We start from the raw sequence: 26,877 nt of genomic DNA on the forward strand, positions 1-26,877 counted from the left end.
GGGGGGCTGGAAATCTTCCTTCTCTCTTTTCTATATTATTAAAAAGAATGTTCTTTAAAAAGATATGTTGGACCTTTCTTCTCTGGATATCTCATGTGTAAACAGCCTGACTCTTTTCCATTTGCTGTAAGACCTTAAGCAGTAAAAGTGTCAAGTGTCTCAGGAAGATTTCTGACGATAAGCAGGAAAGCCCACGTGGGTTTCCTCAGCCCACCTTGCTGGCCTCTTGGAGACTCCTCGGTGGGTGCATTACCCTACTGGGGAACAGGCTGAAGACCAACCTGTTTCTCCACAGCATACCACCATCTCCCTCCAGGTCAGTCAGAGCAGACCAACAGGCTGAAGGGGAACAGGACCATGTAACCACCAGCTTCTAGGGACAAGAATGCATTGTGGCTTGATGGTATCCTGGCACAAGTTTAGTCTGATATCTCCTTGGAAATGGTGCTTTTTAAGATCAATCCCAGCTAGTTTGGCACTGGACTTGATGTGCGGTGTGTTAGTGAAGATGAATAGTGGGAGAAGGATGGAGGTGATCCCTGAATAAGAGAGAAGGAAGGGATGGGATCCTGGCCATGCTAGCATGCTCGTATTGATCAGAAAGTTCTGAGCTGCTCACTGCTGCCAGTACCACTTTCCCCCCATCCCAGCCCACCTTTGTAGGTAACGTGCCAGCCAGAGCTGAGCTATCTCCTTTCTTTTTAGACTGAATGTGAATAATATCCAGGAGACTTGCCAGAAGAATGCTGCCTCAGCCTTGGCTGTGGGACGGAGGGATCTCGTACAGGTATGACGTTAAATCAGACCTCTTCCTCAGCGTGCTGCACTACCCTCAAATGGCTTGTGCTGTCACCTTGATACCCAAAGAGCCATCTGGGTTCTTGGTGAACCAAAGCCTGTGGAACAGCCATGGAGGTGGCTTCTACCTCATTGACACTTGGCATTGAGAAATCCCTTCCTAGGGCTGCAAGCAGATTGTGTTATGCCCTTTGCCAAACTGAGTGAAGCACATTTTTCAGGGAATTCCTGCAGGCAAAGCAAGGAATGCAGCCTCCTTTTGAGTCAGCAAATGGAGTAGCTTTGCACAGAGTTGCCTAGCTGCTGTCAGCATTTTGATCGGTGATTTCTTCTTACTTATGTAATTGTTCTCATTGTTTGGTATTCATCTCTGCTGGCACTGGGTGCTAACTGCAGCTAGCTTCTCTCCAAGAGAGTCTGAGCCCAGGGACCCAGGCCCAGAATGAGGTTGGCTACTTGCCTTCAGCTAATAATAGGAGAAAAATGGCTGTTATGGCCCATCCTTTTCTGTGCAATTAGTCCATTGCAACAGGCACATTTGAGGACGCAGCAGTGCCTGAAAGAGATGGGAGCTGGCACTGCCAGAGGAGCTGTGCACCTCTCCTGAGCGTTTGGCTCTTCCTAGACATGGGCAGGGAACATGCATAGGCTTACCTGATCTAAGCAGAAGCAAACTCAAGCTGTTGTCTTGCTTCTTGGTTCTGCTAGACCAGGAGAGAGAAGGTAGGTCTAGTTTCCCTTTGTGCTTCATCTTGCTGTCTGGTTTGCCCACCTTGGACCAGGGCTTGGGTGGAATAACTTCAGCAAGATTCTCTGAGATACCTCTGTTTCTTGCTTGTTTTCCCCTGTCCTGTGCAACTCCAGCTTGTACTGTAGCTTGCCTTATTCCTAGAAGACGTGGAGGCTTGAGTTGCAGGTTACATGTAAGATGTGCTCTATAGCAGTGTAGGAATTGGCATCTTTCCCATTTCCTTTCTGTGCTCTCTTGTACTCAGCCCTGTCCTTTTTTCAGTTTCTCTCCTGTTTCTTTCTCTCTGGTTTCACAGTGAGCAGCTGTGGGACTACTGTTCCTGGCTGTTCTTTGTACTTGGAGCATGTGTTTTTTCTTTACTTTTCCGTGTTGTCAGCTCTCAGATTTCTGCTGTCTTTCCAGCACTATGCTCCTTTTCCTTCCTGCTCTTTTTTTCGTGCCAAACTAGGAGCTTTGCTTTTCCCTGGAATATTCTAATTGCCCCATTTTAAAAGGCACAGCAGAAAAAACAGTTCTAGATCAGTGGTACAGAGACTGAAAAGATGGAACCGTTTTCAGAGTAGAGGATCATAAATGAAGGAGAAATTTCACATGAAATCTAAGTTAAACTGTTGGAGTAGAAATGGCAAATTGTACTTCTGTCTGTGCTGGGCTGTGCTAGGAGAACAGAGGTGTTCAATAACACTCACAACTAATCAAAAGATACTTTTCATGCAAATAAATTCACCAGTAAACTTTCTGCCACCAGACATCTCTGAACCCAAGAACTGTATCAAATCTAAACCCTTTTGAGATTTGTGAATATAAAATGCACTAATAGGTCTGTTAGGCTACCCTGACAGGTCTGTTAGACTATAGACAATTCTTCTTCAAAGTTTAACCCAATCTCAAAGCACATGGGACAGGGAAAGCTTCGGTTTTGTGTTACTCTACATGTTATTTTTGACATGGAGGCTGAAACTGCTGCCTGCTGCCAGAAAAAAAAAAAAAAAAAAAAGCAAGCTCCATTATTATCTGTCTGTGAGTGAATTTGTGCACACCTATGCCCTGGGAGTGTGGTTATTTCTAATTGTAGCTTTGATGCTTTTCCTTCCTGTCTGCCAGGTTTGGTCACTGGCCATGGTCGCCACTGATCTCTGTCTTGGACCGAAGTCTGACCCAGATTTGGAGATACCTTGGGCACAACATCCATTTGGACGCCAATTACTGGAGTCCTTGTAGGTGTCTGAATGCTGGGGAGGGGTTGGGGAATGGTTGCTGAAGCAGAGCCCTCCATGACTATGTACACTCTAAGGCATCATTTCAGATTTGGAGTAGTATGGGGTTTTTTTTCCCCTCTCAAGCCTGAGATGCATCAAGAAGGGAAGCTGCAAGTGTGTTTATGACATGCAGGAGGCAGCATTTGGCCTCCCATCTAGCACCCAGGTCTTCCTTGGCTAACATTGAGCAATAGGCCAGGTGCAGTTGGAGCTCTGCTTTCCAGCATGCCCACAATGCCTGACTTGGAGATTTTGGTTTTCTGCTCCCCACCTCCTAAATGAGCATGTTGGTGCAGCTGCTTTTTTCACCTTCAGATTCACTGTTGCCATATAGCATTACTGGGAAATCATTCAACTGGTCTCAAAGCCAAGTGTTAGCTGCAAATGTCTTCCTGCCAGTGAATCTGTTCAGGAGGGGACATAATTAGTAATTGATATTATCTGTCAATACACCCTATTTGGAGGTACAGGATTTGTGTGGTGTACTTTGTATGTTGTTGCTTGACCTAGCTCTTTCCTGCTGTATGGCAGCAGTGGGAGGGGGAACACAGGTAGTTCTTCGTCACTCTGAGTCTTCAGAGCAATCCAGAAACTTCACACCCATCCAGAAAACGTGTGGTGGGGTTTTGCCTTGTGATCTAGATGCGGGATGCTTGCTTATAGAGGGTTTTGTCAAAAAGACATTATGGCTGGGAGTGAGTCTAATGGCTCCAGCATTACATCCAGTTAAAATCAGTTCTGTGGGCGTTGGTCCTGAAGCTGCACAAACTTCGGATAATCAGGCCACAGGTACTGCTGGATTCCCCCACCTGTTAGGCCACGAGTGTTTTCAGAAGGAGGACTTGGCTCCTCAAAGGTATGACAGAAAAGACAACCCAGTCCTGCAGAGCACACATGCCTTCTGTGGGCAGTAATGTGACCCAAATGGATTTATGCAACAGGCTCGAAATTAGTTGCCCTGGAGTCTCAATGCCTTTGCCACTGAATTCTGCCCAATCTTGTACTGTCTCTCTTTTTCATTTCCCAGGCTGGCTCACTACTCACAGCTCCACGATGTGCAGACCCTGGCCATGCTGTGCAGCGTGTTTGAAGCCCAATCCAGGCTACAGGGCTGCCCAAACTCCTATGGCCCCTTTCCTCAGCGTGCCTCCAACCTGGCCTCCCACAGCCGATACGTATGACTGCCATTTCTTTCCCATTTGTCTTGGATATCTTTGAACATCTTTCAAGTAGATGACATGATTTCCTCTCCTTTCCCCCTCAACAGCCCAGCTTTACTTCCTCTGGCTCCTGTTCCAGCATGTCAGATCCTGGACTTGGCACTGGAGGCTGGAGCATAGGTACCGAGACCTGGGGAGTAAATAGAGGAACCTGCCTCCCTTCTGGCCTAGGTTTTAGATGGCTCCTATGGTGGGGAAAGAAGGGAGTTAGTACTGGCTGTGATTGCTGCCAGAGCAGCTTTCTGGGGTTTGGCCAACGTGATGTGACTCCACGGCTGGAAGTGAGCAGGGCTTGCAGTAACTGTGTAAATGCTCCCACAGTCCTGCCCCTTCTGACTTCTGTAGCATGCTGTCCAACTGGGCTTTGGAGAAATTGTTACAAACACCCTAGACGTACCAAGCTAGTCACCTGGATCACAGGTTAACCCAGAGCCAAGAGCTCACACTGCTGCCTTTTCCACATGGCAACAAGTAAAGGGACAGACCACTGTACTGGTTTGCTTCCAGCCTGGGCTATAGCAAGCACTCGGGGTGACTAACTCGATGCTGCCTGGTGCCGTAGGCTTTCCACAGCCCTAGCGCTTTGCACAGTTTGAGGCTGTTATCCATGCCAACTACTCCTGGTAATTTCCTTGTCCTTCCTGTGCCTGGACATGGTTCCCAGGATTAGCTACTCCATCACCTTCCCAGGGATTGAGGTTGGGCTGTCTGGCCTGCAGTTTCCTGGGTCCTCCCTCTTGTCCTTTTTGAAGACAGGAGTGACATTTGCTTTCCTCCAGTGCTCAGGTACCTCTCCCAGTCACCAGGATCACTCAACAATTATCAAGAGTGACCTCGCAATGTCATCAGCCGGCTAATTCCACAGAGTTCGGGGGGGGGGGGGGGGGGGTGGGAAGGCAATGCTGTGCTTTCTCCTGTCACTGGAAAAAACAGCAGTGGTTGGGAAGGTTGGGTTATTGGTGCCATGAGTACCTGCAGGCCTAAGGGCATTTTCTGCTTAGCTGTGAAGGTGTCAAAGACAAGTCACTCTAAAGGGCTCCAGTGTCAGAGTTAAAGCTGTTGGCTTATTGCTAGTGATATACATGGCCTGAGGCAGCATCAGCCCTGTTAGCACCAAAGCTGTAACTTTTCAGTTCGATATCAAAGCATCTGTGACACGGGGAAGAGTGCAGAGTGCGGAATGGGGGTTAACAGAGCTGATGTTGTCTTGTATTGGTTATTAGCAGTCTTCTCCCTGCCTCCAGGGCAATACCTTACATACAGAGGCCCCTTTACGTAACAGCAGCCCCGGTGATGAGATTCCTCCCTGTCTAGGAAAGAGGAGCGCAGACCTGCCGGGATTAACATTCCCAAGCAAACTCCATGGGATTGATTGCGTAGTTACTTTTTGTCTAAAGTGGAAGGCAAAAGGGATTCCTCCGTGTTAGATTTCTCTGCCTGATGATCCCCATTCCCATCCTGTCACCAGAAGTGCAGTAGAAGAACTTGGCAAGTAGAGGTTGGCACTTAGTTTTCTGAGGCACGGCAGTGTTTGTAGGAATGCAGAAGGTGATATGACCATGTCTTAGAGAGAAAACCGGGGTGTGCGAATGTGCGGTCTTCCATGTCTCCTTCCCCGGTTTTGAGGAGGTTGTGCTCGTGAGTGCTGTGCTTTCTGAGATACGCTTTACGACCTTTTGATGCTTGCAGCAAACAAAGACATGGAGCAGGCCTCCACTCCCTGGTGCGAGTCTTCTCCAGATGACTTCCGTTACGGAAACCTAATGTATCCCGATCATCGGGAGCGTGAGAAAGACCAGCATGAGAAAAACAAAAGGTAGGTTATAGCATGCCTTGGGGGTATTCAGGGATGTGTTACTCTGTGCCCAAGTCAGCTGGAACTCTATAGCCAGGTCTCTGTTGGTGGTGTGAAAACTAGAAAGAGAGTAGGACGCCTGCTCCTAGACCGTTTCATTCAGATGGTCATTTGGAGAAGCTTCATACTGCAGATCAACTCTGCTGGGATTGCATATGATACATCTATAGGTGGCCATGGTGGGAGCCCCGGGGGGGGGCAGTCCACCCATTGAGGCGACACTTGAGTGTAGAACAAGTGAAGGCCAGACCAGTTAGTGTTCAGTGATGTTTCAGCAACACATGGGAAGTAATCTGCCGCTCTTCTAGTGATGTAAGCTGGTTGCATAGCCACCACTGGGAAGAGGATTGCAACCAGAGTCTCTGAGAGTGAATCAGGTGGATGACAACCCTGTTTGTTCCTCGAGGCTCCTGGATCCTGCCAACACTCAGCAATTTGATGACTTTAAGAAGTGCTATGGAGAAATCCTTTATCGCTGGGGCCTGCGAGAGAAGCGGGCTGAGGTTCTGAAGTTTGTCTCTTGTCCTCCTGATCCCCACAAAGGAATTGGTGAGTGCCTGCTTCGGTCTGCTCTGGCTGCCCAGGCAGAGTCACAGCTCTGCCTCGGGACCTTAGGAACATGCAGTCAGCAGGCGGGATGAAAAGTGTCCATTGATCTGCCCAGAGGTTAGCACTGCCAGCAAATGGTTTTGGCTTCTTCACAGCTCTGGGTGGAGATGAGCCTTGCAGATGTTGGTTCAAGGGCTTTGTAGACTGTAATGTCTCTCCAGCAAAGCTGGGAATGTACATACTGCTACCCTAGCAATGTTCAGCTATTTATGCTGATGGCTATTCTTTACTCTCTCTGAATAAGAGCCCAGACATGCAGTGTCCTAATCCCTGCTTCTGGGCTGAATTGTCCTTATAGTGCCTGCGTAAAATTGCAAGATCTCTAACTGTGGGTGAGCTAGCCAAGAAATAGGCAAACAGAGCGTTTCTCCCAAAATATTTTCAGCAGCATAGGTGCCCAGAACTGCCGCTTAAGGACAGCTGCCAAAATGTGTTCTTCCTAGGCCTCTGGGAAAAAATGCACTTAACCTGGGAGGAGAGCAGCAGGTGAGAGATGCCAGAGAAGCAGCAGTTGTCTCACCTTGTCACCTGAGACTCCTCCTAGGGAGTAACTAAAGTGAAAACTGGTGCCTTCGACCACTGCCATCGTCCCTCCATGGCTAATGGTCATGGCACTGACCGCACTGACAGCACGCATCGAGTGTGCTCTGTGCTCTCTCCATCATCAGAAACAAAGGCTGTTCTCGTTTGCTCTTAGTTACACTTCATAGAGATGAGACAAGCGGGAAGCCTTCATCTCCGCAGCATGTGTCAGCGTGTCCCAAGCTAGAAATCAGACACATGTTCCCAGCTGACTGCTGTTTAGCCATCAGGGGAATTAGTGGGCCACTCTGTGCCCCAGCGTGCCAATTGCCTGTTTCTTTCCTCCTGTATGGAGACCAAACTGAGACCTCTAAAAGACACCATTCTCCCACCCTGAAGGATATTTGCGGCAAATCTCTTGGGCAGTGGGTTCAGGGGACTTGTTTCTCAAATGGGGGGCTGTATGCAGGGCTGCTTAGTCCACGATTCTGTCAGCACTAATCGTCTTGCTATCCATTTCTTTCTTCCCACCAGAGTTCGGCGTGTACTGCAGCCACTGCCGCAGTGAGGTGCGCGGCACCCAGTGTGCCATCTGCAAGGGCTTCACTTTCCAGTGCGCTATCTGTCACGTGGCAGTGCGAGGCTCCTCTAACTTCTGCCTGACATGCGGACACGGAGGCCACACCAGCCATATGATGGAGTGGTTTCGCACCCAGGAGGTGTGCCCCACAGGCTGTGGATGCCATTGTCTGCTCGAGAGCACCTTCTGAGCCGTCCTGACAGCAGGGCGCCTGTGAACTGGATTTAATACTTAATTCCCAAGCCATGTTGAATCAGCTCTGCTCCACAATGTCTGGAGGAGATGCCACAGGGAGCTGAAGCAGGATGTGCTGGCGGTGCACTGCAGTGACGTTTACAAGTGCTTCCAGTATTCCTACACTTCCCAGGTTGCTTTCAGACTGATTTGACCAAACTCCCTGTGTCCATTGCTGGCAATGGATGCCAGACCAGAAAAATTGCTCTCTCCTGCAGAAGGGTGTGTGAATATTGGCTAGTCTCTGTTGGGATGAGGAGGTGTTAAAAAGCTCCTATGGAAACGGCTCGCCTGGCAGACCCAAACTCGTTCCAGCTACATAGTGTCTTTCCAGGTGCCTCCTTACAGGGGCTCAAAGCGAGCAAAATAGTCGTCTTTGCACAGTTAAGGCAGAAATAATTTGCAAGCAACGGTGAGCTCTAAAGGCGAACTGTAAACTGCGCTCAAAGAGCAAATAGTCCATGGGACTGTGCTCAGAGTTACTTTTGGAAGCAACAGGGTCCTTATTTTGAATGTCTTTTTTACATCGTTTAGATTGCCCCATAAAGCAAAAGAATGAAAGTACATTTTTCAGGATTACTTCCTAAATAGCTTCCTAATCATTGGTCAGTGTCTGCGGCTGGTGTGAAAAGCCCAGCCATGTGCCCGAGGTCACTAAGATTAGTTGCTTTCTTCCAGCAGTTTTAGTACCATTACTCTTAAGGGTCTCCATCTCCTGCTCTGACCCGGTGAGACAATGCACTTTAACTTGCCTGTCCCTGCCTTGTCAGTGACATGTCCTGGTGACTGGGAAAGGCACCTGCCTTTTGAGTTTGGGATCCACACAGTGTTTCCATGGATGGTGGCATCTGAGGGCATTTCGGAAAGCCTTTGCTTCCTTACTGAGAAAACACAAGGAGGACACTTGCTCCATGCAACTCCTTTTGGCTGTTTTCTCCAGACTCTATGGAGGGAATCAATGAATAATTTGAGATTTGCTGCTGATGTGCTTGAGTGGCGAGGCTCCTGAGCTGGGGAGGCAGCAATTTCTAGGGGAAAAGGGGTTTTGGAAGGGTGGTGGGATTCACGGAGGCAAAAGGTTTGTGCCTTTTCTCCCTCTGGAGCTTCAGCTGGAGAATGTACCGGATCAGTCTGTCTGGGGCTGTGCCTGCTGGGCGCTCCCATCCTGGGCATGCTGCTGTGTGGTTGCATGCACACCCCAAGCACGCAGCTTGTGCCTCTCCTGAGCAGGCTTCCACCTGAGCTTTGGTTTTGGGCAAATGTGTGGTCAGGGACGAGCCCCCTGGAGTAACCCGCCACCCTGTGCCAGCAATGATCCCTTCCTCCTGCGCTTGCCTGCTGAGCAGGGCCACATGCTGTGCCTGCTCCCAACCTTTGTGCTAACTCAGGCTGGGGGATCCTGCCGTGGAATAAACAGATGGTGTATCTTAAACATTAAAACATTAAAATTATTTTTTTAAGTGGTGTTCTGATAGAACTTGGTGTTGCTGTGCTAGTTCTCCCTCCATGGGGAGCCCCCAGCAGCTCTCCCTTCCAGCATGGTGGTCAATGTTTCACCCCATGGTTGGGCACCCCACGGCCCTCTCCCTGCACCCCAAAGCAGGGGTCCCACTCCGGATACCTGTGCCCAGTGGCAGCAGAGACCTTCAGTAACTGGGGGGCTCACCGACTGCTGCTGGGACCGCGACCCTGGCTCTCGCAGCAGCTGCCTTCGTGCGGGGACGATGTGATGGCGTGTGGCACTGCGATGCCACGCCAGCCTAGGAACTGCCCACGGGTTGTGATGCACCTCTTGTGAAAATGAAGCCGGGCGGTGTCTGAGCCGTTGGTGAACCAAACCCCACGTCCTGCAGTTTGAGGAGGCCCCGGGCAGCGTCTGAGCCCCCAGCAAGCAGGCAGCGTGCTGGGGTCCTGCCCAGCGCTGTGCCAGCCCTCGGGCGAGGGTGCTCTCTGCTGGGAGCCGCGGGGAGAGGGCTCCCGCCCTCTGCCTTCCTACGTGACAGCCATTCAGCTTGGAAGTATTTTCATTTCCATGCTTGAGTGTGCATATAGGTTGGAAGGGAAAGGAGACTTGTTATTTAAAGGTGATGGACTGACAGATCGTGGTACTTATGTGTGTTATTACAGTTCATTACGGTCTATCTCCATAGTATCTGAATACCTCTGAGGTGGAGGGCGGCTGGCGCTGCAGAGGGAGGCGGAAAAGCATTTGCCGTGGCTGTTTGTGCAACCCTGCACAGGTAGGTGGAATTTCTTCCCGGACGCTGCGGGCATTTGTCTCACACCCTGCAGCGTGTGCAGTGGTTGCTTTGGGAGCGGTCTTGCTCAATGCTGAAGTGACTACTGCAAGGAAACAAGGAATGGCTTATTCTCACCTGGCTGGAGCCCGGCGAGAGGAGAAATGCATTGCCTTCGCTGTGCTCGGCAGCCCCTGTCTGGAATAAATGATCAGAAACGGGGCAGGCTGCTGCACTGGTGACCCACGCCAGCCGCTTGTCCTCTTACCCACCTGCTCTTTAGAATAACTTGGTAAAGTGCAAAAAATTCCCAAATCTGGCCAAATCGCACACTCTATTTCAGGCTTTAGAGAAGGGAGCAGGAGGGGGAGAGGAGGCAGGCACTGCTGGGGAAGCGGGTCTTGGCACAGAGTATGCCAGCACGCCCCAAACCAGCTCTGGGGACGCTGCCACGGTCAAACCAGGCAAATCAAATAGAGCATCCAACCAAAGGACAATGCCGCTGACCGTGGTCAGTCTTGCTTGCTGGGGCGCGGGGTGACCCCTTCATGGTTTCTGCTGGTGCAGGAACCAGGGGGCATTGAATTAAAACGGCCGCTCGGCATGAGGCAGGAGCGAGCTCTTTGTGCGCCACGTGGGAAGGGTGTGAAACCGCTTCCTTCAGGGCATCACTGATGCCATGGGTTTGCCAGAGCTCCAGGAGCGACTGGGCACTTCCAAGGAGGGAAGCTCCATGCCAGACCACCACCGATGCTGCTGCCAGGCCAGAGAGCCCTGCCCACGCATCCCCAGCCGGCACCCCTCTGCGGAGATGCTGCCACACCTCGCACCTGCTCTTGCACCCTTCCCTGGCCATCACAGGGGAGGATGCTGAGCATGGGGAACCTTTGGGCCGACCCCAAGTAGGTGCTTGGGCAAGACTTGCTTCAGCTGCCTGCTGAGCGCATTCCCAGGGCTGTTACCAGTGCATCCACCCTGGTTTTCCCGAGGATGGCTGGAAGAGAAAGCTCCCATGACAGCCCACGCTGTGCCCTCCAGGCCACCGTCAGTTTTTTAAACCCTTTTTGTGCTCTGCAGAGCTAGCAGGCATGTAATGAGCGTGGGGTGCCTTCCCTGTCCCCGCTGAGGCTCTCTGTGCACGGAGAAGGAAGTTTAATCCCCAACGATCAGAGTTTGGCAGAGAAACGATGATATTGGAGAAGGTGCCAAGGAAAACCTTTCCCTGTGGATGCTGCTCCTCATAGTGTCTGTATCGTCCCCCTCCTCCTCGTGCAGCCACAGCCCCATTAACCCAGCGTCAGCCTGTGCCAGCGCTGCAGGGCCTGATCCTGCCCAAAGCCCAACGGCGCATTCCTGCCGTCTCCCTCGGGCTGGCCCCAGCGTCTGTCTGTCTGTCTGGTGGGTAAACCAGTTCAGGAACTGATGAGCCAAAAACATTTGGCTGCTTTCATTTTGGCCAGGCTGATCATCAGCTGGCTCCACTCCCCAATGCTGCTCACCCCAGGGGCCAGCACGGCATGGGGACGGGGATGGTGGCGGGGATGGGTGGCCGTCGGCAAAGCCCTCTGCAGCCGATTTGGTGCTGTTATGGCAGCATCTGCCGTACAGCTCAGTCCCAGCGCCGTCCCTCTCCCACTGCCACCAGTGCTCGGTGTGTCCCTGCTCCGGGGGGGTGATGGGGTCCCCCTGATCCTCCATCTCCATCCTTGCTGCAGAGCTGGGGGTCGGCTCACCCACCCTGGGGACATCCCTGTCGCTTGCGTGGGGAAAGGAGCCCCTGCAATGGAGCCCGGGAGCCATTGGCACCCTGAAATGAGCACAGGTGGGGTGTCAGCTCACAACGGGCTCCCTGATGTCCCCAAGCCCTGCTGTGGCGGAGCTGGGGACGGCAACCCCCGCGTGCTCGGGAGACGACAGTAGCAGAGACCCACCAGTGCAGCCGGTGGCTTTGCACCCTGTGCTGTGCCAGGGGACCCGGGGCTGGCAAAGGCTGGATCCCTCCCTGCCCCGAGCTGGGACCACAAGCGAGCCCCCAGCATGGCCCTTTGCGGCACAGGGTACCCAAGGGACTTGGACACCCCAAAACCTGGGTGTGCGGTGCATCCCCCTGGCTCCTGGGCCATCCCCGTGGCACCCGGCCTTGCCTTTGCTCGCCCTCCTTGCCCGCGAGTGCCAGTCGGGGTGTGGGTGGGAAGGGAAGGGAAGGAAATGCCTTTCCCCAGTTTCACCAACCCCTGCGGCTGCAGGGAGAGGCTGGGACAGACCAGGGAGTGCTGGGGGCTGCTGCTCCCAGCACGGCCATGGCCATGGGACGCCATGGCAGGGCTGGGCCACGAAGGACGTCCTGGACCCACACCGCTGGCAGGACTGGCTGGGGTGACAGCGAGGCGGCACAGCTGGCGGGGATGGCACGGTGAGGGTCACAGCTGGGGGTCCCCTCTGCCTCCCCAAGCGCCCTACAACGGGATGGTGGCCATCGCGCCCACCCCAGGCACACTTGGGGTCTGTCTGGCGTGCCCACCCGCTGTGGGATGCGGGTGTAGCAGCCTCCAGCTGATCGCCCCGGCTCATCTGGATCTGCCTCCGCCCCCACCTTGCCCCCACACTCACCCAAAAAAACCTTAGCTCCCGCCCGGGAGCCACCCTGCCGTGCCGGAGGGCCGCGCCGGGGCTGAGCTCACCCGCCTGCACCGGGGCCGCCCCGGCAGTGGAGGGTGTCGGGAAAGCCCCCTGGGAGAGTGGGGTGTCCCACACCTCCCAGCACCTCCTTTGGGGTCTCCCCACAGCCTCTCGGGGCTCCTCCGGCCTCCTGCCTGGCCCCCAAAGGAGGTTTTTGACCACCACCCCAAACCCCCGCCGTGGGACCCAGCTGCACCCATCTGCTGATGCACCGAGGATGTGCCCCCCCCCCCCCAAACCCCCGCTGCTCCCATCGGGCTGGAAAATTAACCTGTGGCCCCCCCCCCCCAAAAAAGGACTTTTTCCCCCGAGCTGGTGGCAGGGCGATGCCAGGAGCCCGGCGGGGAAGTGGAGCCGACGCCGGCCGCCGCAGCGGGTTTGGCATCCGTCTTGATTAAAGGCCTCGCTCAACGCCCAGCCAGACGTGCCCGCCAGCACCCCACGGCACCCCAAAGCCGGGGGGGCCGGGGCAGGGCCGGGGCGGGGGGGGTCCCCATTCCTGAGCGGGCAAGCCTCACCTTAATCACTGGCTGCAGCCCGGTACGGCCGGCGACGCCAAAATTTGCCGGCAGGTGGCCCGACCCCTGTGGTCAAGGGTGTCACCCCAAAGCACATACCCCCCCCCCCCCCAAATCCCAGCGGCTGCTCGGAGGGACGGCTTTCCAAAAAATGGGGTGAAAAAGCTCCTTTCTTGTTGTTCTTTGTGATTTATTTGTCTGTGATTCTTGGAGGGGGGGGGTTGGAGGTGTTCCTCGGCCCCGGCACCCCCCCCCCCCCCGGCTGTGGTGCCGCCTGCCCGGGCTAATTGCATGTGTGAAATTTAATTAAATATTGAAATAAAGCTGTAACCAGCAGGGGGGGGACACGTAGAGCCGGGGTGGGGCGGCCGCGGGAGGGACCCCCGCACTCCTGCGGGACTTCTGAGCAGGGACTGGGGTTTCCTCTGCCTTGGCCACCGCGGAGCTTGGCGGGGGGGTGGCAACCTGGGAAGGGTGATGCCTCCGGGGGTGCCCACCCACCCCCATATCTCCCTGGGGTTGCACTATACCCCCCCAGCTCCCTCCCCGGGGTGCCCCCATGCCTCCCCAATCGCCCCCCTCCCCCGGGATGCCCCTGCACCCCCCATTCCCCCACGGGGACACCCACACTCCTCTTCCCCCCCTGCCCCGGGGTGCCTCAGTGCCCCCCCCGGAACCCTACCCGGGGTTGCCCATAACCCCCATTCCCCCCCCCCAGAGTGTGCCCAGGGTCCCTCATTCTCCCCGGGGGTACCCAGTTGCCCCCCCCCGTCTGCCCAGTCCGCTCTCCCCATCATCCGCCCCCGGCTGCCCCAGTCCGCCCCCCCCCGCCGAAGCGAGGGCACCTGCCGCGGGGGCGGAGCCTCCCCACCCAAGCCCCGCCCCCCGCCGCTCCCCGGCCCAACGGGCGACGAGGGGGGCGCGGCGCGGCGGCGAGAGGGGCGTGACCGGTCGGCATATGCATGTATGCAGATGAGCAGGTGTGGGCAGAGCGCGGCGGCGCGGGCAGCGGGACCGGCAGCGGGGGGCGATGGCGGCGGCGGCGCCGCGCTCCTTCAGCGCCGCCGAGGTGCGGGCGCGGTGCGCGCAGGGCGCCTGCCTGGTCCGCTGCCGCCGCCGCCTCTACGACCTGAGCGGCTTCGTGCGGCTGCACCCGGGGGGGGAGCAGCTGCTGCGGCGGCGGGCCGGTACCGACGTGAGCGCCGCGCTGGACGGGCCGCCCCACCGGCACTCGGCCAACGCCCGCCGCTGGCTGGAGCAGTACTACGTAGGAGAGATGGAGCCCGGCGAGGAGCAGGTACCGCGCCGGCTGCTCCGGGCTCTGCGGGGCTGCCTCGGGTTCGGGATGTACGGGGTCCATAGGGTGACCCAAGCCCGGGATGTATGTGCTCCATAGGGTGACCCGGGTCCGGGATGTACAGAGTCCATAGGATGACCCAAGTCCGGGCTGTGCGGGATCTGAGCAGTGTGGGGTCTATAGAGCACCCCAAGTCCAGGGTGCATGGGGTCTGAGCTGTACAAGGTCTATAGGGCACCCTGGGTGTGGACTGCGCAGGGTCTGAGCCATATGGGATCTATAGGGCACCCCGGGTCCAGGCTGTGCAGGGTCTGAGCCATATGGCGTCTATAGGGCACCCTGGGTCCGGGCTGCACAGGGTTTGAGTCATATGGGGTCTATAGGGCACCCCAGATCTGGACTCCTCAGGGTCCAGGTTGTACAGGGCACACAGAGGCTCTATAGAGTCTGGGGTGTATGGGGCATGGAGTCTTTGGGATGCATGTGGTGTATAGGGCATCCAGGTCCAGGTCTGGACTGTATGGGACGTGGTGTGTATTGGGTCTGAGCTGCACGCTCAGCCGGACACTTGGCGTCCCAGCTGTGGAGGGTCTGGGGCATATGGGGCATGAGGGGTGTATGGGGCAGGGGTTATTTGAGGTTCCCAGGGTCCTGCGTGTGGGATGCCTGAGGTGTACGGCGTGGAAAGGTCTCAGGTTCATGGGGCTCGGTGGCTCTGAGGAGGTCTGTGGGGCTGTCAGCATCTATGGGGCTGGGGTCTGTGGGCCTGAGGTGCAGAGGATAACAAGGCGCATAGGGTCCAGGCTCCTCAGGACCTGAGACGGACCGTGTCCCAGCTGCACAAGCCTGGGGGTCCCACCCCATGGTTCCATCCCACCCTGGCTGTGCCAGGAGGCAGGGCTGATGGGTCACCCTGGCGTGCCAGCACGGCGTGGAGGTGTTGGGGTCTTCGGAGGGGTGTGGGAGATGGGGACACGCAGCTTGGTGTTGGTTTTAGCAGGGCCATGTGGCACGGGGTGGGCGATGGGGCAGGGCACCCTTCCTGGCACCGTTGGCGCTCAGCCAGGGACCAGGGTGCTGGACACCGGGGCTTGCTGGTGATGAGCGGCCGCTGCTGGGGAGAGGAGCCCAGCCACTTCTCTAACTTGTCCAGGTGTGGGGCAAGGGTGGCCACGACTCAGCACCGTCCCCACCGTGCCAGCCCCGCACTCAGCCGCTGCCTAGGCGGAAGGGAAAGTGCCCAGGGAAGCGCAGCCACCGCCAGGTGAATTTCCAGGAGTCAGTGTGGCACCGGCCGCTGCCGCCCCGATTACCGGCCCTCACCGGCATGCTGCGGGCAGGATGCCCGAGCAGTGGGGCCAGCCCAGCCCCCTTTGCTAGCCCAGTGGCCGCTTTCCCCTCCGGACATCCCGGCAAGGTCGGTGACCGGTCGGTCCCTCCGGGCTGGTTGTTTGCACTCGCTGGTTCTCCTCCCCACAGCATGGCCTCAGCCCTGATCGGCAGCAGTGCCACAGATGGGGCTTTGTTCGGCCTGGGTGCAACGCCTGCTCTTTCCCTGGATCCCAGCGATGGCACCCCCTCTGTTGGGACACTCGTTGCTGCCGCCTCCTCCCAGGCGTGACGAGCCCAACGGGTTGGGGCGAAGGAAGGTACCGGACAAACAAGTTCTCGCACCACAGCCCCGTGCGCTGAGGGGAATTGCCACCATCCCAATGCAAATACACGGCGTGATAATGCCGGGGCACAAGAAGATCAGACGCTACCTGGCACTAGATAACCCATCCCACGTTGTAACATGGCGGGGAGGGGAAAAAAGCTGCCTGCTGCACGGCGAGGCTGGCCGTGCTGTGTCTGGCATGCACTTGATGTGTGAGCTCCTCTGCTGGGCTAGCTACTCCAAAAATCCCTGTTGGAGGGAGAGGGGGGGCGTTGATGCTCTCAGTGGCACTTGGGTTCTTGCTTTGGTTGCTTTTGGGCAACAGTACCCCAAGCAGCTCTTCAAAGGAGGCGTTGCATGGCCCCGGTCTGGCTCTGGACCCCCACGGCTTTGCTGGTGCCTCTCCTCACCCGTTGGAGGTCCCAGGGCTGCACCATCCCTGTGCTGAGGGACACGGGAGCTGGTGGTCCTGCAGGCATCCAGCATCCCTCCTGCTTACACCCAGGGACTTCAAGGGTTTTGGAAAAGGGGAAAAAAGTGTGTTAATGAAGGAAGGGGTGAAGAGGAAGATGAGAGCCAGCCTTCATCCTGCTGGCACGCCTCTCCGCGCCCCTTCCTGCAGCTCTCAGGAGCTCAGCTCCATCCTTCGGCCACAGGTCCCACTTCTGCATCACCCAGCCCAATTTGGCTAAGGACAAATTAACCCCCAAACTTTTTATCTATGCAAACAGAATGCATAGGGGAGATCAAAGTGAGAAGCGATAATTACCCAAACTAGACAGTGGATTTTAACAGCCTTGCTAGAGGGAAACTGGATCATCTAATTACCCCTCCAATTTAAGCAATGAGAGACTTTCATCACAGCCTCTTTGGGGTGCATGACATGGCTGTGAGTCACAGTAAATCCCCCCTCCCTCTTGGGGCTGGTGTCCTTCCCTTCCTCTCGCCTGCATGGCCGCATGTGGGGCTTGCCCTGGTTCTCCGTCCCAGCCAGAGCTCACTTGGACGTAGGCGCTTGCATGTTCTTCGGAGGTGTTGTAACAAGAAGTGGCTTTTTTTTATTATTATCATTAAAACAAGTTAAATTCAACCTCCTTTTAATAGTCCTGCTGCACCCTGTGTTTAATGGGCTGAGATGCAGCCTTGGGGAGCTCTGCCAGCCGCTGCCCAGGGACAACCATGCTGGTGGGATGATGATGCTGGTACCATGCCACCGTGGGTGGGGACCTTGCTTGGGCTCCCTGTGCCTCGTAGGGTGTCCTCATGCTATGTGCCTGAACCTGCATTGCCAACACAGCTTGTCCCATGCGGACATCAGCAAATCGAGCTATTTAGGAGCTCAGTGAAGGTGCTGGAAGCTCCAGAGTGATGCAGAGGCATGGCAGGGTTCCTGTGGGCTTTGACTCACTGGGCAAACGGGCACGGGTGGAAAAACTGGGTCCGGGCTGCTGTCAGAGCGGCTGTCTGTGGGCAGCATTGCCCTGCTTGGGCCAGGGGGAGGTTTCCAGCTTCTTCTCTTGCCTGCGTCCTAGGCACATCAGACCTCACGATGGATCATCCCTCCTATCTGTACCTGCTCTCATCGCAGCTGGATTTTGTTTTTCTTTTAACACCCCGAGCCCTGATGCAGGGCAGCACCGGGGTGGCGTAGCTGGCACAGGACTGGTGCCGAGCTCCCCACAGCCCTGCCTGACCTGCACAGGGCAGCGGGATGCTTGGAGGTGGATGCTGGGTCACCCAGTCACTGCATTGTGCCATGCCCTGGGTGTTTGGCCCCATTACCTCCTAGCAGGAGAGCCGGCACCTTACCGGTGCTGCTACTCACCAGGGCTGCGGCACGGGAAGGCGGCGCTTCGTAGGTGTTAACTTTCCTTTTGTTACATCAGGCCTCTTGCGCATCTTTCCTGGCAGGACCTGTTTGCCCCGGGGACGACTCGGATGCATCAGCATCACCCATGCGTGACAGGCAGAGCCCAGTGTTCACAAAGACCCCTTCAGCCTCCTTTGAGCCCACCTTTTTTTTTGAGGAGGAGGAGGATGGGCAGAAGCCCCAGCGCTGGTCCAGGTGCCAGTGGGGCTCCGTCCCTGCAGGGGCCCCTGCACGCTTAGGGCAGGCAGCAGCATGCCACCATTCTGGGGAGCGAGCCGGGGCAAGCAGGCATGGCTTGCACCCCAGTTGCACCACAGCTGCTGGTTCTTTTGGTGAACAAGAGGAGAACTTTCCTTCTGCTCCCTGGCCAAGGAAGAGGAGGAGGAGGTGACTCAGGCAAGGCTGGGCTTTGGCAGGGAGCTGTCGTAGCACGCAGGGCATGTCACTGGTGGCACCCGTCCTCCCCAGGCTGGGTGCCGCTAGCGAGGTGGGGTCCGAGCCCCCCATCCACCTCCCTGACCTGAGAGGATGGGGAAGCCTCCGGCTGCAACATGATGCTCGGGTGTCTGTGGGCAGGGGAGTTGGAGGCATGTGGACATTTCAGAAAGGGGAGGAGATGTGTCGGAGTGTTTCGTCAGCCCGGCTTTCTTAAGCATCCTTCCTGCTGCCGGTGAGGCTGCGGTGCAAGCCTTGAGGTGGAGAGCACGGGCTCATTTCTTGGGGGATGGAGAAACTGTCTCTATGTCTTAAAACCAAACTTTCTTCCAAAGCACCTGCAGGGAAGAGGCAAAACCGTAACTTGACCATCCTTGGCTGGATTTCAAGGCATCCCACCTCTCCCGGGGTTTCAGGTTGTCTGGCTGAAGGATAGAGTGTGCAATGCTGGAAAGAGCAGTGGGGACTCTCGCAGAGGGAAGTGTGGTGGTCCACAACATCAGCTCACGCCGGCACTCTGCCTGCAGTAGAATTGATGCCTGCTCAAGTCCAGCCTGGCTGGAAATATCCCCTGCCCTGCCCTGCCTGCTGCCCCAGGGCGAGGGGCTGCCTTGGGGCTGGGTAGCACAACTCCTGTACTGGTGGGATGAGGCTTGAAATCTGGCTAGCCCAGGAAAGGGGGTGGGAGCCCGGCCAGCAAGGAGTGCCCGCTGTCGGCAAACAGCGCCCGGGCCCTGCCTCGGCGTCACCAACGTGGCACAGAGTAAAGTCCTGTCCACCCCGGCGAGGTGTCACCAGTCCTCCTGCGGCTGCTGGAGGGGGGTTTATTCCCGACAGGGATGCGATGACCTCGTGTCCCTCAAGGGAATCGCATCCCTCTCAGAGCAGTGGGGAGAGCATCCGTTGGGGAGCCTTGCTTGCACCACAGCTGCCGGGAGAAAACCCTTCCTTGCTGCAAGCAGCACAGCTGGAAACCCCAGCGGGTATTGCTGTGCTGGGGCTGCCAGACTGCACCGTACCCTGCTGCCGGGTTAATGGGTAACTCTGATGAAACGGGAGAAAAGTCATGTTTGGCACGTCCTGCCCAGGGAGCTGGCGGGCTGCTGGCACTGCTGCCGGGGGGCTTGGCTGGCTCAGGGCTTGCACAGGCACACTGCGGCCTCACCAAGCCCCTTGCTGGCAGCAGGGCCGGTGCCGGAGCTGGCAGGGCCACGAGGAGGCCGGCACTGGCAGCTGGCGATGGGTTTGCTTCCAAGCATCAGACAAAGCAGGTTTCTCCTGTTTCTCAGCCAGCCCTGGCAGCAGGACCGCAGCCTGGGCTTCATCCTGCCGCCGCCGCACCAGGGCGTCCCCTGGGCCTTGGCGTGCCCTTTCTAGCCAAAACCAAACCCCCACCACATCTTGCATAGCCTGTGGCGAAGGTGCCCGGCCCAGTGCCACCATGCAAAGGGCACTTTACCTTTTTCACCCTCCTGCTGCATTTCTCCCCCCCCACCCCGTGCCTGGAGCCAGGGTGGTGGCACTGGCTGTGCCGCGCTCTCTGGCTCTGGCAGCCTGGCTTCCTCGGGGACCAAAATGCTGAGCTGGGCTTCTGGTGGAGAGCAGCGGGGTGGGGAGGAGGGAGCCTGGTGCTGGTGTTGTGAGCACCAACCCGGCGATGCCCCTCGCTTTGCTGGCAGCAGCGCTGGCTCGGGCTGGTGCTCACTGGGCCACTGGCCTGCAGGAAGGTGCGCTGCGCTATGGCACTGCCCATTTGCAAGGGGAAACGATGGCCAAGGGCTCGGGAGCGTCTGCTTTGCAACACCAAAGCACTGGCACCCAGTGCCCTCCCGGCAGCGCGGTGGGGTGGTCTGAAAACTGGGCTTAGGTGAGATTTCCAAAAAGACGTGGGCGTGCGATGCTCGGTGCAGGGTTCGAAGGGCAGTGCAGCTCGCTGGCAGCCGCATCCCTCAGGAACCTGCTCTGCAGGAACTGACTGACTTAAATTCACCAGATTTTTTCCCTTATTTATTTAGCAGGCGGGCGTGAGCTTGCTCTGCCCGTGCCCCTGGGTGGCACGGCCACCACCATCCCCAACCACGTCCACCACCGGTGCCTCATCGCAGGGTTTTCCTTCTCTTTTCAGAGCCACCCCGAGCCGGTGGACGAGAAGGCAGTGGATGCTGCAGCCCAGACCCCAACGCAGATGGATCCTCGCTGTAAAACGGTGGATGTGGAGAAGGTGAGAGCTGGGGATTTCTCCGGCACGCTCTTTGCTGGAGCGCTCCTGGGGGAGACTAGGTCTCCTCTTCCCCACATGAGCGCTGGCTTTCTGCTGACTCCTGGGATGGGAGGGATGCCAGGAGGGAGTCGATCTGGCTGCTCCTGTCCCTTCTCCTGGAGCAGACGGCATCGCTCATGCTTTATTGCCTAGGTGTGGCCACGCTGGGAGGCTCCTGCAGCAGCGGCGTGGGTGGAGATGGCTTTCTCTGACAGCGGCTATGCCGTTCAAGTGGGACGTGCTGCCAAGCCACACCTGACTTGCTTTATTTTTTTCATTTTTTCCTCTTGACTGAGCACTGGTAATGAGCACTAAGGGATACCCTGGCCCGGGCAGGGTAATCCCCATGTGCGCGGGGTGCTCCCTGCCCTGCCAGCTCCTTTCCGAGCATGCCGCAGGAGCAGGGATTTGTCCCCCAGGTGCCTTTGGACGTCCCTGCCGTTTGCAGCACCATCTGTTTGCCGTGCCTTGCACAGCCCCGGCTTGTTGGTGAGCGTGCTTTTATCTTGCAAAAGGGTTGGGTTTTTTTTTTTTTTTGAGCAGGAGAACACCTTTCACCCCCCCACCTTAATATTTCGCTGCTGACCGCCATTAAAAGGAAATCCGCCATCCCAAAGTGACCTTTTTGCTCTAACTTTTCCCGTACCTCCCCAACGGAGGGTGTCTCCATCCCTGTCCCACATACCTGCTGCAGGCCGGAGTTGTTTCCCCTCCTGGGTGATCACATCTGTCCCTGCCTGCAGCAGAGCCCCAAAAATGCCCACGGCCACCTCAGCTCCCCAGGGTGCTGGGTTGCCGTGCCGGCACCGTGCGGCACAGGACAGCTGATGGAGAGCTGCCAGGCCCGGGGCTTGGCCAGCTGAGTACGGTATCTGTCCCGGGGCAGAGATGGGACCGAGAAACTACCTTATCTGGCTGGGCCAGCAGAAGATGCGTCTGGGGATTCTGAGCAGCAGCAGAGGCGGTGCTGCCAGTTGGATCTGTCTATTTTTGTCCCGCGCAGACATGCGCGCCCACACGGGTCCCTTTTTGCTCTTGCAGCCATCTGAATGCAGCCGTGTGCCTGCGCAGCGACTGGCATTTGCGTTCCCATCCTGTATCCCTGCTCCACATCCCTTTCTGCTTCGCTCCTTGCTGCTGGAGCGCTTGAAGGGCTGTGGCTGTCCCACGCGTCCTCTCAGCAAGGAGAAAAGCCCTTGGCTGGGGCAATGCCATGGGGATGGGCTCCGTGTCCTATCGACAGCTCGCTGGCACGGCTAGCGCACGGGGAGTATTGCTGCTTGCTATCTAATCTTGGCAGCTGCCGGGGTGGGGGAAAGAGCCTCGGTTATCAGGGCCTGATGCTGAGCCAGGTCCGGGTACAGCCACCTTCACCTTGAACTGCCGGCAGGTACCCGGTGGCACAGGGGTGAGCTCAGCCCCGCGTTTTTGGGTAGATGGGGCTGATGTGTGTCTGGCTCTGCTTGTCTGCCCTGCACTGGTGCTTGTGGGGAGCTCAGGGCTGCTTGGAGCAAAAATGCTTCCCATGCTGCTCGTGGGGCATGGGAAGGGGTTTGCAGCCCAAAATCCCACAGCTGCGGTGCAGCTTTGTGCCTGGTACCAGGGTGGTGTGTGGGTCCTGTGGGGGTACAACTGCTGTCTGCTCCCCCAGGACCTGGTGGACTGGCAGAAGCCCTTGCTGTGGCAGGTGGGCTACCTGGGGGAGAAGTATGACGAGTGGGTGCACCAGCCTGTGGATCGGCCCATCCGCCTCTTCCACTCGGATTTCCTCGAGTCCCTCTCCAAGACGGCATGGTGAGCCCCCAGGGGTCTGCACTGTGCCCCGGCCGGTGCCTCTGGCAGGGAGCGGGGGGACGGCTAGCCACCCCGCGGGGTGCTCCCTCTGACATCTCCCTCTATGCCGTAGGTACGTGGTGTTCATGGTGTGGGCTCCCGTGGTGCTCTATCTCAGCTGGGTCAGCTACACCTCCCTCGCCCAGGGCAACACCAGGCTCTTCTCCTCCTTCACCACAGGTATGAGCGGGCAGCAAAGCCTTTGGGCTCAGCTCACTGCCCCCCCTCCAGGTCCAGGGGTAGGACAGCCATGGGCTGGGGGGAGACCTCTGCATCCCTTCTCCATCCCTTCTTCTGTGCACGCTCACCACGAGCTGCATGAAAGAGCAGTGGGTGAGCCCCTGTCCCTGCGGCCACCAGCATGTCCCCTGCATGAAGCCACCTGCGCTGCTTTCAAGCCTGAGCTCGCCCACACGATTCAGTGCCTCCAAGGGGATCGATGGAGGCATGGAGCCCGCTGGCCTGGGCTGCAGCCCGCTCCTTTGCCTCCCTTCCTTCCATCCCCAAAACTAAGCCCCGCTGGCACTGGGGTGCGTGCCACCCACCGCTGACGCCCACCCAGGCCATGGCTGAATGCCGGTGTGGCGGGCGAACAAACCCGGCTCTCAGCGCTGCCGGCATTGCACAGTGCAGGGCTTGTTTGCCCGAAGCGCCTGCCCTTGAATCTCCCACTGTCTGCTCCCCCGGGAATAACAAGTGTGGCCAGGGCAGGCTGTCGTCTTTGTTGTGCGCTTTTTTTTTTTTTTTTTTTTCTGGGCTCCCTATTTTTTTTGCAAGGTGCCACCCGGTGCCAGCTGTGCCTGGCTGCGGGGTGGAGCGTCCACTGCACCGGCACCCCCCCCTTGCTCCTTGTGGCATTCGGCACCTTGCTGCCAAGGGGTTGTTTTTTTGGTGTTTGGTTTTTTTTTCCCCAAAATGAACAGGTTTGGGGGGTGATCCGAATTCTGCTAGTGAGGACACAGGGCTGGCAGCCAGCCCCAAAAGGAGGAGGTGGCTGAAAAATGCTCTGCGGGGGAAAGTGCCCAACAAACCTATTCTTTTTCCCCAAAAATTAAAAAAGCCCAACAATGCCAGCAACACTGTTTAACTGTCACGAGTGCTGCCTGCACAGACAAGGTCTTTCCTGCCTTGTTCTGGTGGGCGAAGCAGCTTTGTAAGGACAGGCCTGTCCCTGGCGTGCACATCCAAGCCCCCATTGGCATCTGGGATGCAGGGGACCCCCCTCGTCAGCTCCTTGCAGCAGGGAGAAGCCAACTGTTTCCATAAGGAGTGTGAATTAATGGGAATTGAAGGAGAATGTGGTTTGGAGTGGTGCTTGGGAAGGTAGCTCCCCAGGGAACTTTGGGGCAGGAGGCAGCTGAGAGGTGAGAGGGAGGGAGAGCCGAGCTTCACCCTGATGCCGATGGGAGGATGGCGATGGATAAGAGCGCCTGCACGTCACCTGCCCTGCTGACTGCTGCACGTCTCGTTGTGTAGAGTACTCCATCCCCGTCCACAAATACTACTTCCCCTTCATCTTCCTCCTGGGGATGTTCCTGTGGTCCCTGCTAGAGTACCTCATCCATCGCTTTGTCTTCCACATGAAGCCACCCGCTAGTAACTACTATCTCATCACCCTTCATTTCTTGCTGCATGGGCAGCATCACAAGGTGAGTCGCAGCTTACGCCTCCACCGGCACCCCGCCGGGCCGTGGGAACGGTGGCCTTTGCTCAGGTGGAGCCTGTTTGTGCGTGTTTGACGTGACTTGTGGCATCTTTGCCGCAAGCGGGGCCCTTACCTAATACTGGTGAGGGCTGCAAGACGGGCTCAAAGGAGCTGGAGTTAGATTTGCAAGCTCCAGTTGGGCTAGGGGGAGGACCAAAACAGCCATGGGCTCCCTCTAGCTTCACTGGAGGAAACGTCCTGGTGGAGCTCGGGGACCTGCCAGCCAAAGCCACCGGCTGCCCGGCCACCTCGGTGTGGGCGAGGGGCTGCTCTCGCCACTGGATACATCTTTTTGGGGAGGGTTTCTGGGGTCTGCTTTGGTGTTGGCTTTTCCCAAATGGGCATGCCCAGTGCTTGGCAGGGATGCGCTGGGGGATGTGGGGTGAGCTAGGAGCCGGCTGTCTCACTGTCCTTCTCCACTTCCAGTCTCCCTTCGACAGCTCCCGCCTGGTCTTCCCTCCTGTGCCGGCCTCGCTGGTGATCGGCTTCTTCTACGGCGTCCTGCGGCTCCTGCTGCCTGAAGTGCTGGGGCTCTCGGTGTTTGTCGGGGGGCTCTGTGGCTACGTCATCTACGACATGATGCACTATTACCTCCACTATGGCTCGCCGAAAAAAGGCACCTACCTGTACGGCCTGAAGGCTTATCACGTCAAGCACCACTTTGAACACCAAAAATCAGGTAGCGCCGTGTTCCCAGCGCGTGCTGGTGGGGATGAGGGCTGCAGGAGCCCAGCCTCCCTGCACGTGTGCAGCTGATGCTCTGAAATATTTGGTGTTTGGGATTTGGGATGGGGAAACCCAAGCACCGTGCTGCTGGGGAAGTGGCGTATGAGGTGCTGCAGCTCCATGGGGCATGTTTCTCGGCCCCCAGGTTGAGGATGGGGAGCCGGCATGGTGGTGAAGGCGGCAGCCTGTCTTGCCGGCGGGCACCAATGCCTCCTGGGAATGCTGGGGTGGAGGCAGAGTCCCTGCGGCGCCGGGATGTGGGTACCCATCCCTGCCCGGGGCAGCATCTCGTCCTGCCGGGAGGCGTTGGCGGGCACAGGGTGAGGCCCCGGGCTTCCCTGCGTCTGCCCTGCACCTTCCCCAGCCCAGTGCTTGCTCAGCCTGCCCTTTGGCCGGTTTCCTAGGAGAAAACGCCCCGTCCAGATAAGCTATCATCCATGGTGCTGATGACATGGCCCAGCCAGCTCCTTCTGCTCCCTCCGCTCTTCCTCCTTGCCCTCGCCTTGCCTTCCTCCCTCCCTGAAACGCGGGCACTCCTCCCTCACCAGTTAATGTAGAGCAAGCTGTGACCTGTCCCCAGCAGCATCCCGGTGACAGCAGCACCACGGGCTGACCGGTCTCTGTCCCCTGCCCACAGGCTTCGGCATCAGCACCCGCTTCTGGGATCGCCCCTTCCGGACGCTCATCCCCGAGGAGACCTTCGAGAAAGAGGATTGACGGCCTCAGCACGGTGCCCAGCTGCCTGCTCCGTCCCTCCTGGGCTGGGGCTGGCATCCCTCCCCAGCCTTTGGCAAGGCCGGCTGGCCCCTGCCCCCTTCCCTGAGGGCTGTGCCACAGCGGTGGCCCCACACCGGAGCATCCCCATGGTGCGCTGTGGTCCAGCTGTGGCACTGCCAAGGGGGACAGGGGGGCGAGGATGCGGGGAAAGGGGAGGAGGAGGAGGTTGCAGGGCTCCCTGGGGGCCTCCTGCCCCTTCCTCCCTGCCGTCCTGCTCCAGGCCACGGATGCACCGGCAGGTCTGCTGCCTGAGACATGAAGTGCCTGATGCCGCCCTCCCTCCTCCATCCTGGCACCTTGCCGGAGCCCCCCCTTGCTCACAAGCCCCTGGGCCACCTCCCCAGGGCATCCAACTTGCTGCGGTTAACCCCATCACCTAACTTGTGCCGAGGGGCTTCTGTATCCTGGGTCCTTCTCCCGCCCCGATCTCAGCACAGGGTTTTCTTGGCCTGTGGCCCTTGGGGTGAGGATCCCCCAGGTCTGGATTTTGCCTTTTTCTAACCAGTGCACCTGTATCTCTCTGCCAAATTTATCAAGTTTGTGTTTTTTGTAGACATTGACTACTTGAAACTCAAACTCCAGTGAAGAAAATCGCTACGAGATGCCTTTTTTTCCTGATCCTGTGATTTTTTTTTTTTTCCTAATGTTTACTGCAGATATTTAAAGGTTTGGAATAAAGTTATATGTAAAACTGTAGACACTACAATTGTAAATAAACTGTATATTTTGAAAAATAAAGCCTTTTAAAAAGGGTCTGGCTGCATGTATGTGCAAATGTATCCCTCAGGGCTGGTCCCACGTCCTCCCACCCTTGGTGCATCCATTCCCAGGCGCTGACAGCCCTCGGTGCTGCGGTCGGTACCTTGTGGCCGCCTTTGTCGGCTCCCTACGCTGATGAAAGCCGTGCTGTCAACCACAGTGGTGGCGAGGGAAATGGTCTTTGCAGGGGGGAACTGCAGCAAACCTGCATGACCTTGGGCTCTTGGTAAGCGGAAGCTGGCTCAAGCTGCCGCTTGCTTCTCCGAAGTTGGGCAATGGCATTATGTGCCATCTGC

At 57.2% G+C, this 26,877-nt stretch overlaps 2 protein-coding genes across 5 annotated transcripts in view; both read left to right on the forward strand.

Moving 5' to 3' along the window:
* The window catches only part of WDR59 (WD repeat domain 59), a 50,337-nt gene extending 41,049 nt beyond the window's left edge, over positions 1 to 9,288 (forward strand). For 2 of the 4 annotated variants that reach the window (XM_052797587.1, XM_052797588.1), the window contains 7 exons: positions 706 to 787; positions 2,654 to 2,766; positions 3,836 to 3,983; positions 4,076 to 4,148; positions 5,718 to 5,844; positions 6,290 to 6,432; positions 7,549 to 9,288. In XM_052797587.1, coding sequence (XP_052653547.1) covers positions 706 to 787; positions 2,654 to 2,766; positions 3,836 to 3,983; positions 4,076 to 4,148; positions 5,718 to 5,844; positions 6,290 to 6,432; positions 7,549 to 7,784 — 922 coding nt within the window. In that variant the 3' untranslated portion in view covers positions 7,785 to 9,288. Of the gene's footprint in view, positions 1 to 705; positions 788 to 2,653; positions 2,767 to 3,835; positions 3,984 to 4,075; positions 4,149 to 5,717; positions 5,845 to 6,191; positions 6,433 to 7,548 lie in introns of those variants that run through there. The other 2 variants (XM_052797589.1, XR_008236730.1) reach the window with 2 other exon arrangements.
* A 4,973-nt stretch (positions 9,289 to 14,261) lies between these two features.
* Positions 14,262 to 26,575, forward strand: FA2H (fatty acid 2-hydroxylase). Its single transcript, XM_052797394.1, has 7 exons — positions 14,262 to 14,559; positions 20,647 to 20,742; positions 22,433 to 22,575; positions 22,688 to 22,794; positions 24,091 to 24,263; positions 24,746 to 24,998; positions 25,683 to 26,575. Exons 1-7 carry the CDS (start codon positions 14,293 to 14,295, stop codon positions 25,760 to 25,762), a joined length of 1,119 nt encoding a protein of 372 aa, XP_052653354.1. The 5' UTR covers positions 14,262 to 14,292; the 3' UTR covers positions 25,763 to 26,575.
* Positions 26,576 to 26,877: the final 302 nt, after the last annotated feature.

The sequence above is a fragment of the Harpia harpyja genome, chromosome 9 (genome assembly GCF_026419915.1).
Source record: "Harpia harpyja isolate bHarHar1 chromosome 9, bHarHar1 primary haplotype, whole genome shotgun sequence".
Classification (NCBI taxonomy): Eukaryota; Metazoa; Chordata; class Aves; order Accipitriformes; family Accipitridae; genus Harpia; species Harpia harpyja.

Coding starts and splice junctions, on each gene's coding strand:
- FA2H (XM_052797394.1), top strand. CDS start 14,293: ATGGCGGCGGCGGCGCCGCGCTCCTTCAGCGCCGCCGAGGTGCGGGCG. Junction 14,560..20,646: donor TGGAGCCCGGCGAGGAGCAG/GTACCGCGCCGG, acceptor TTCTCTTTTCAG/AGCCACCCCGAGCCGGTGGA. Junction 20,743..22,432: donor AAACGGTGGATGTGGAGAAG/GTGAGAGCTGGG, acceptor CTGCTCCCCCAG/GACCTGGTGGACTGGCAGAA.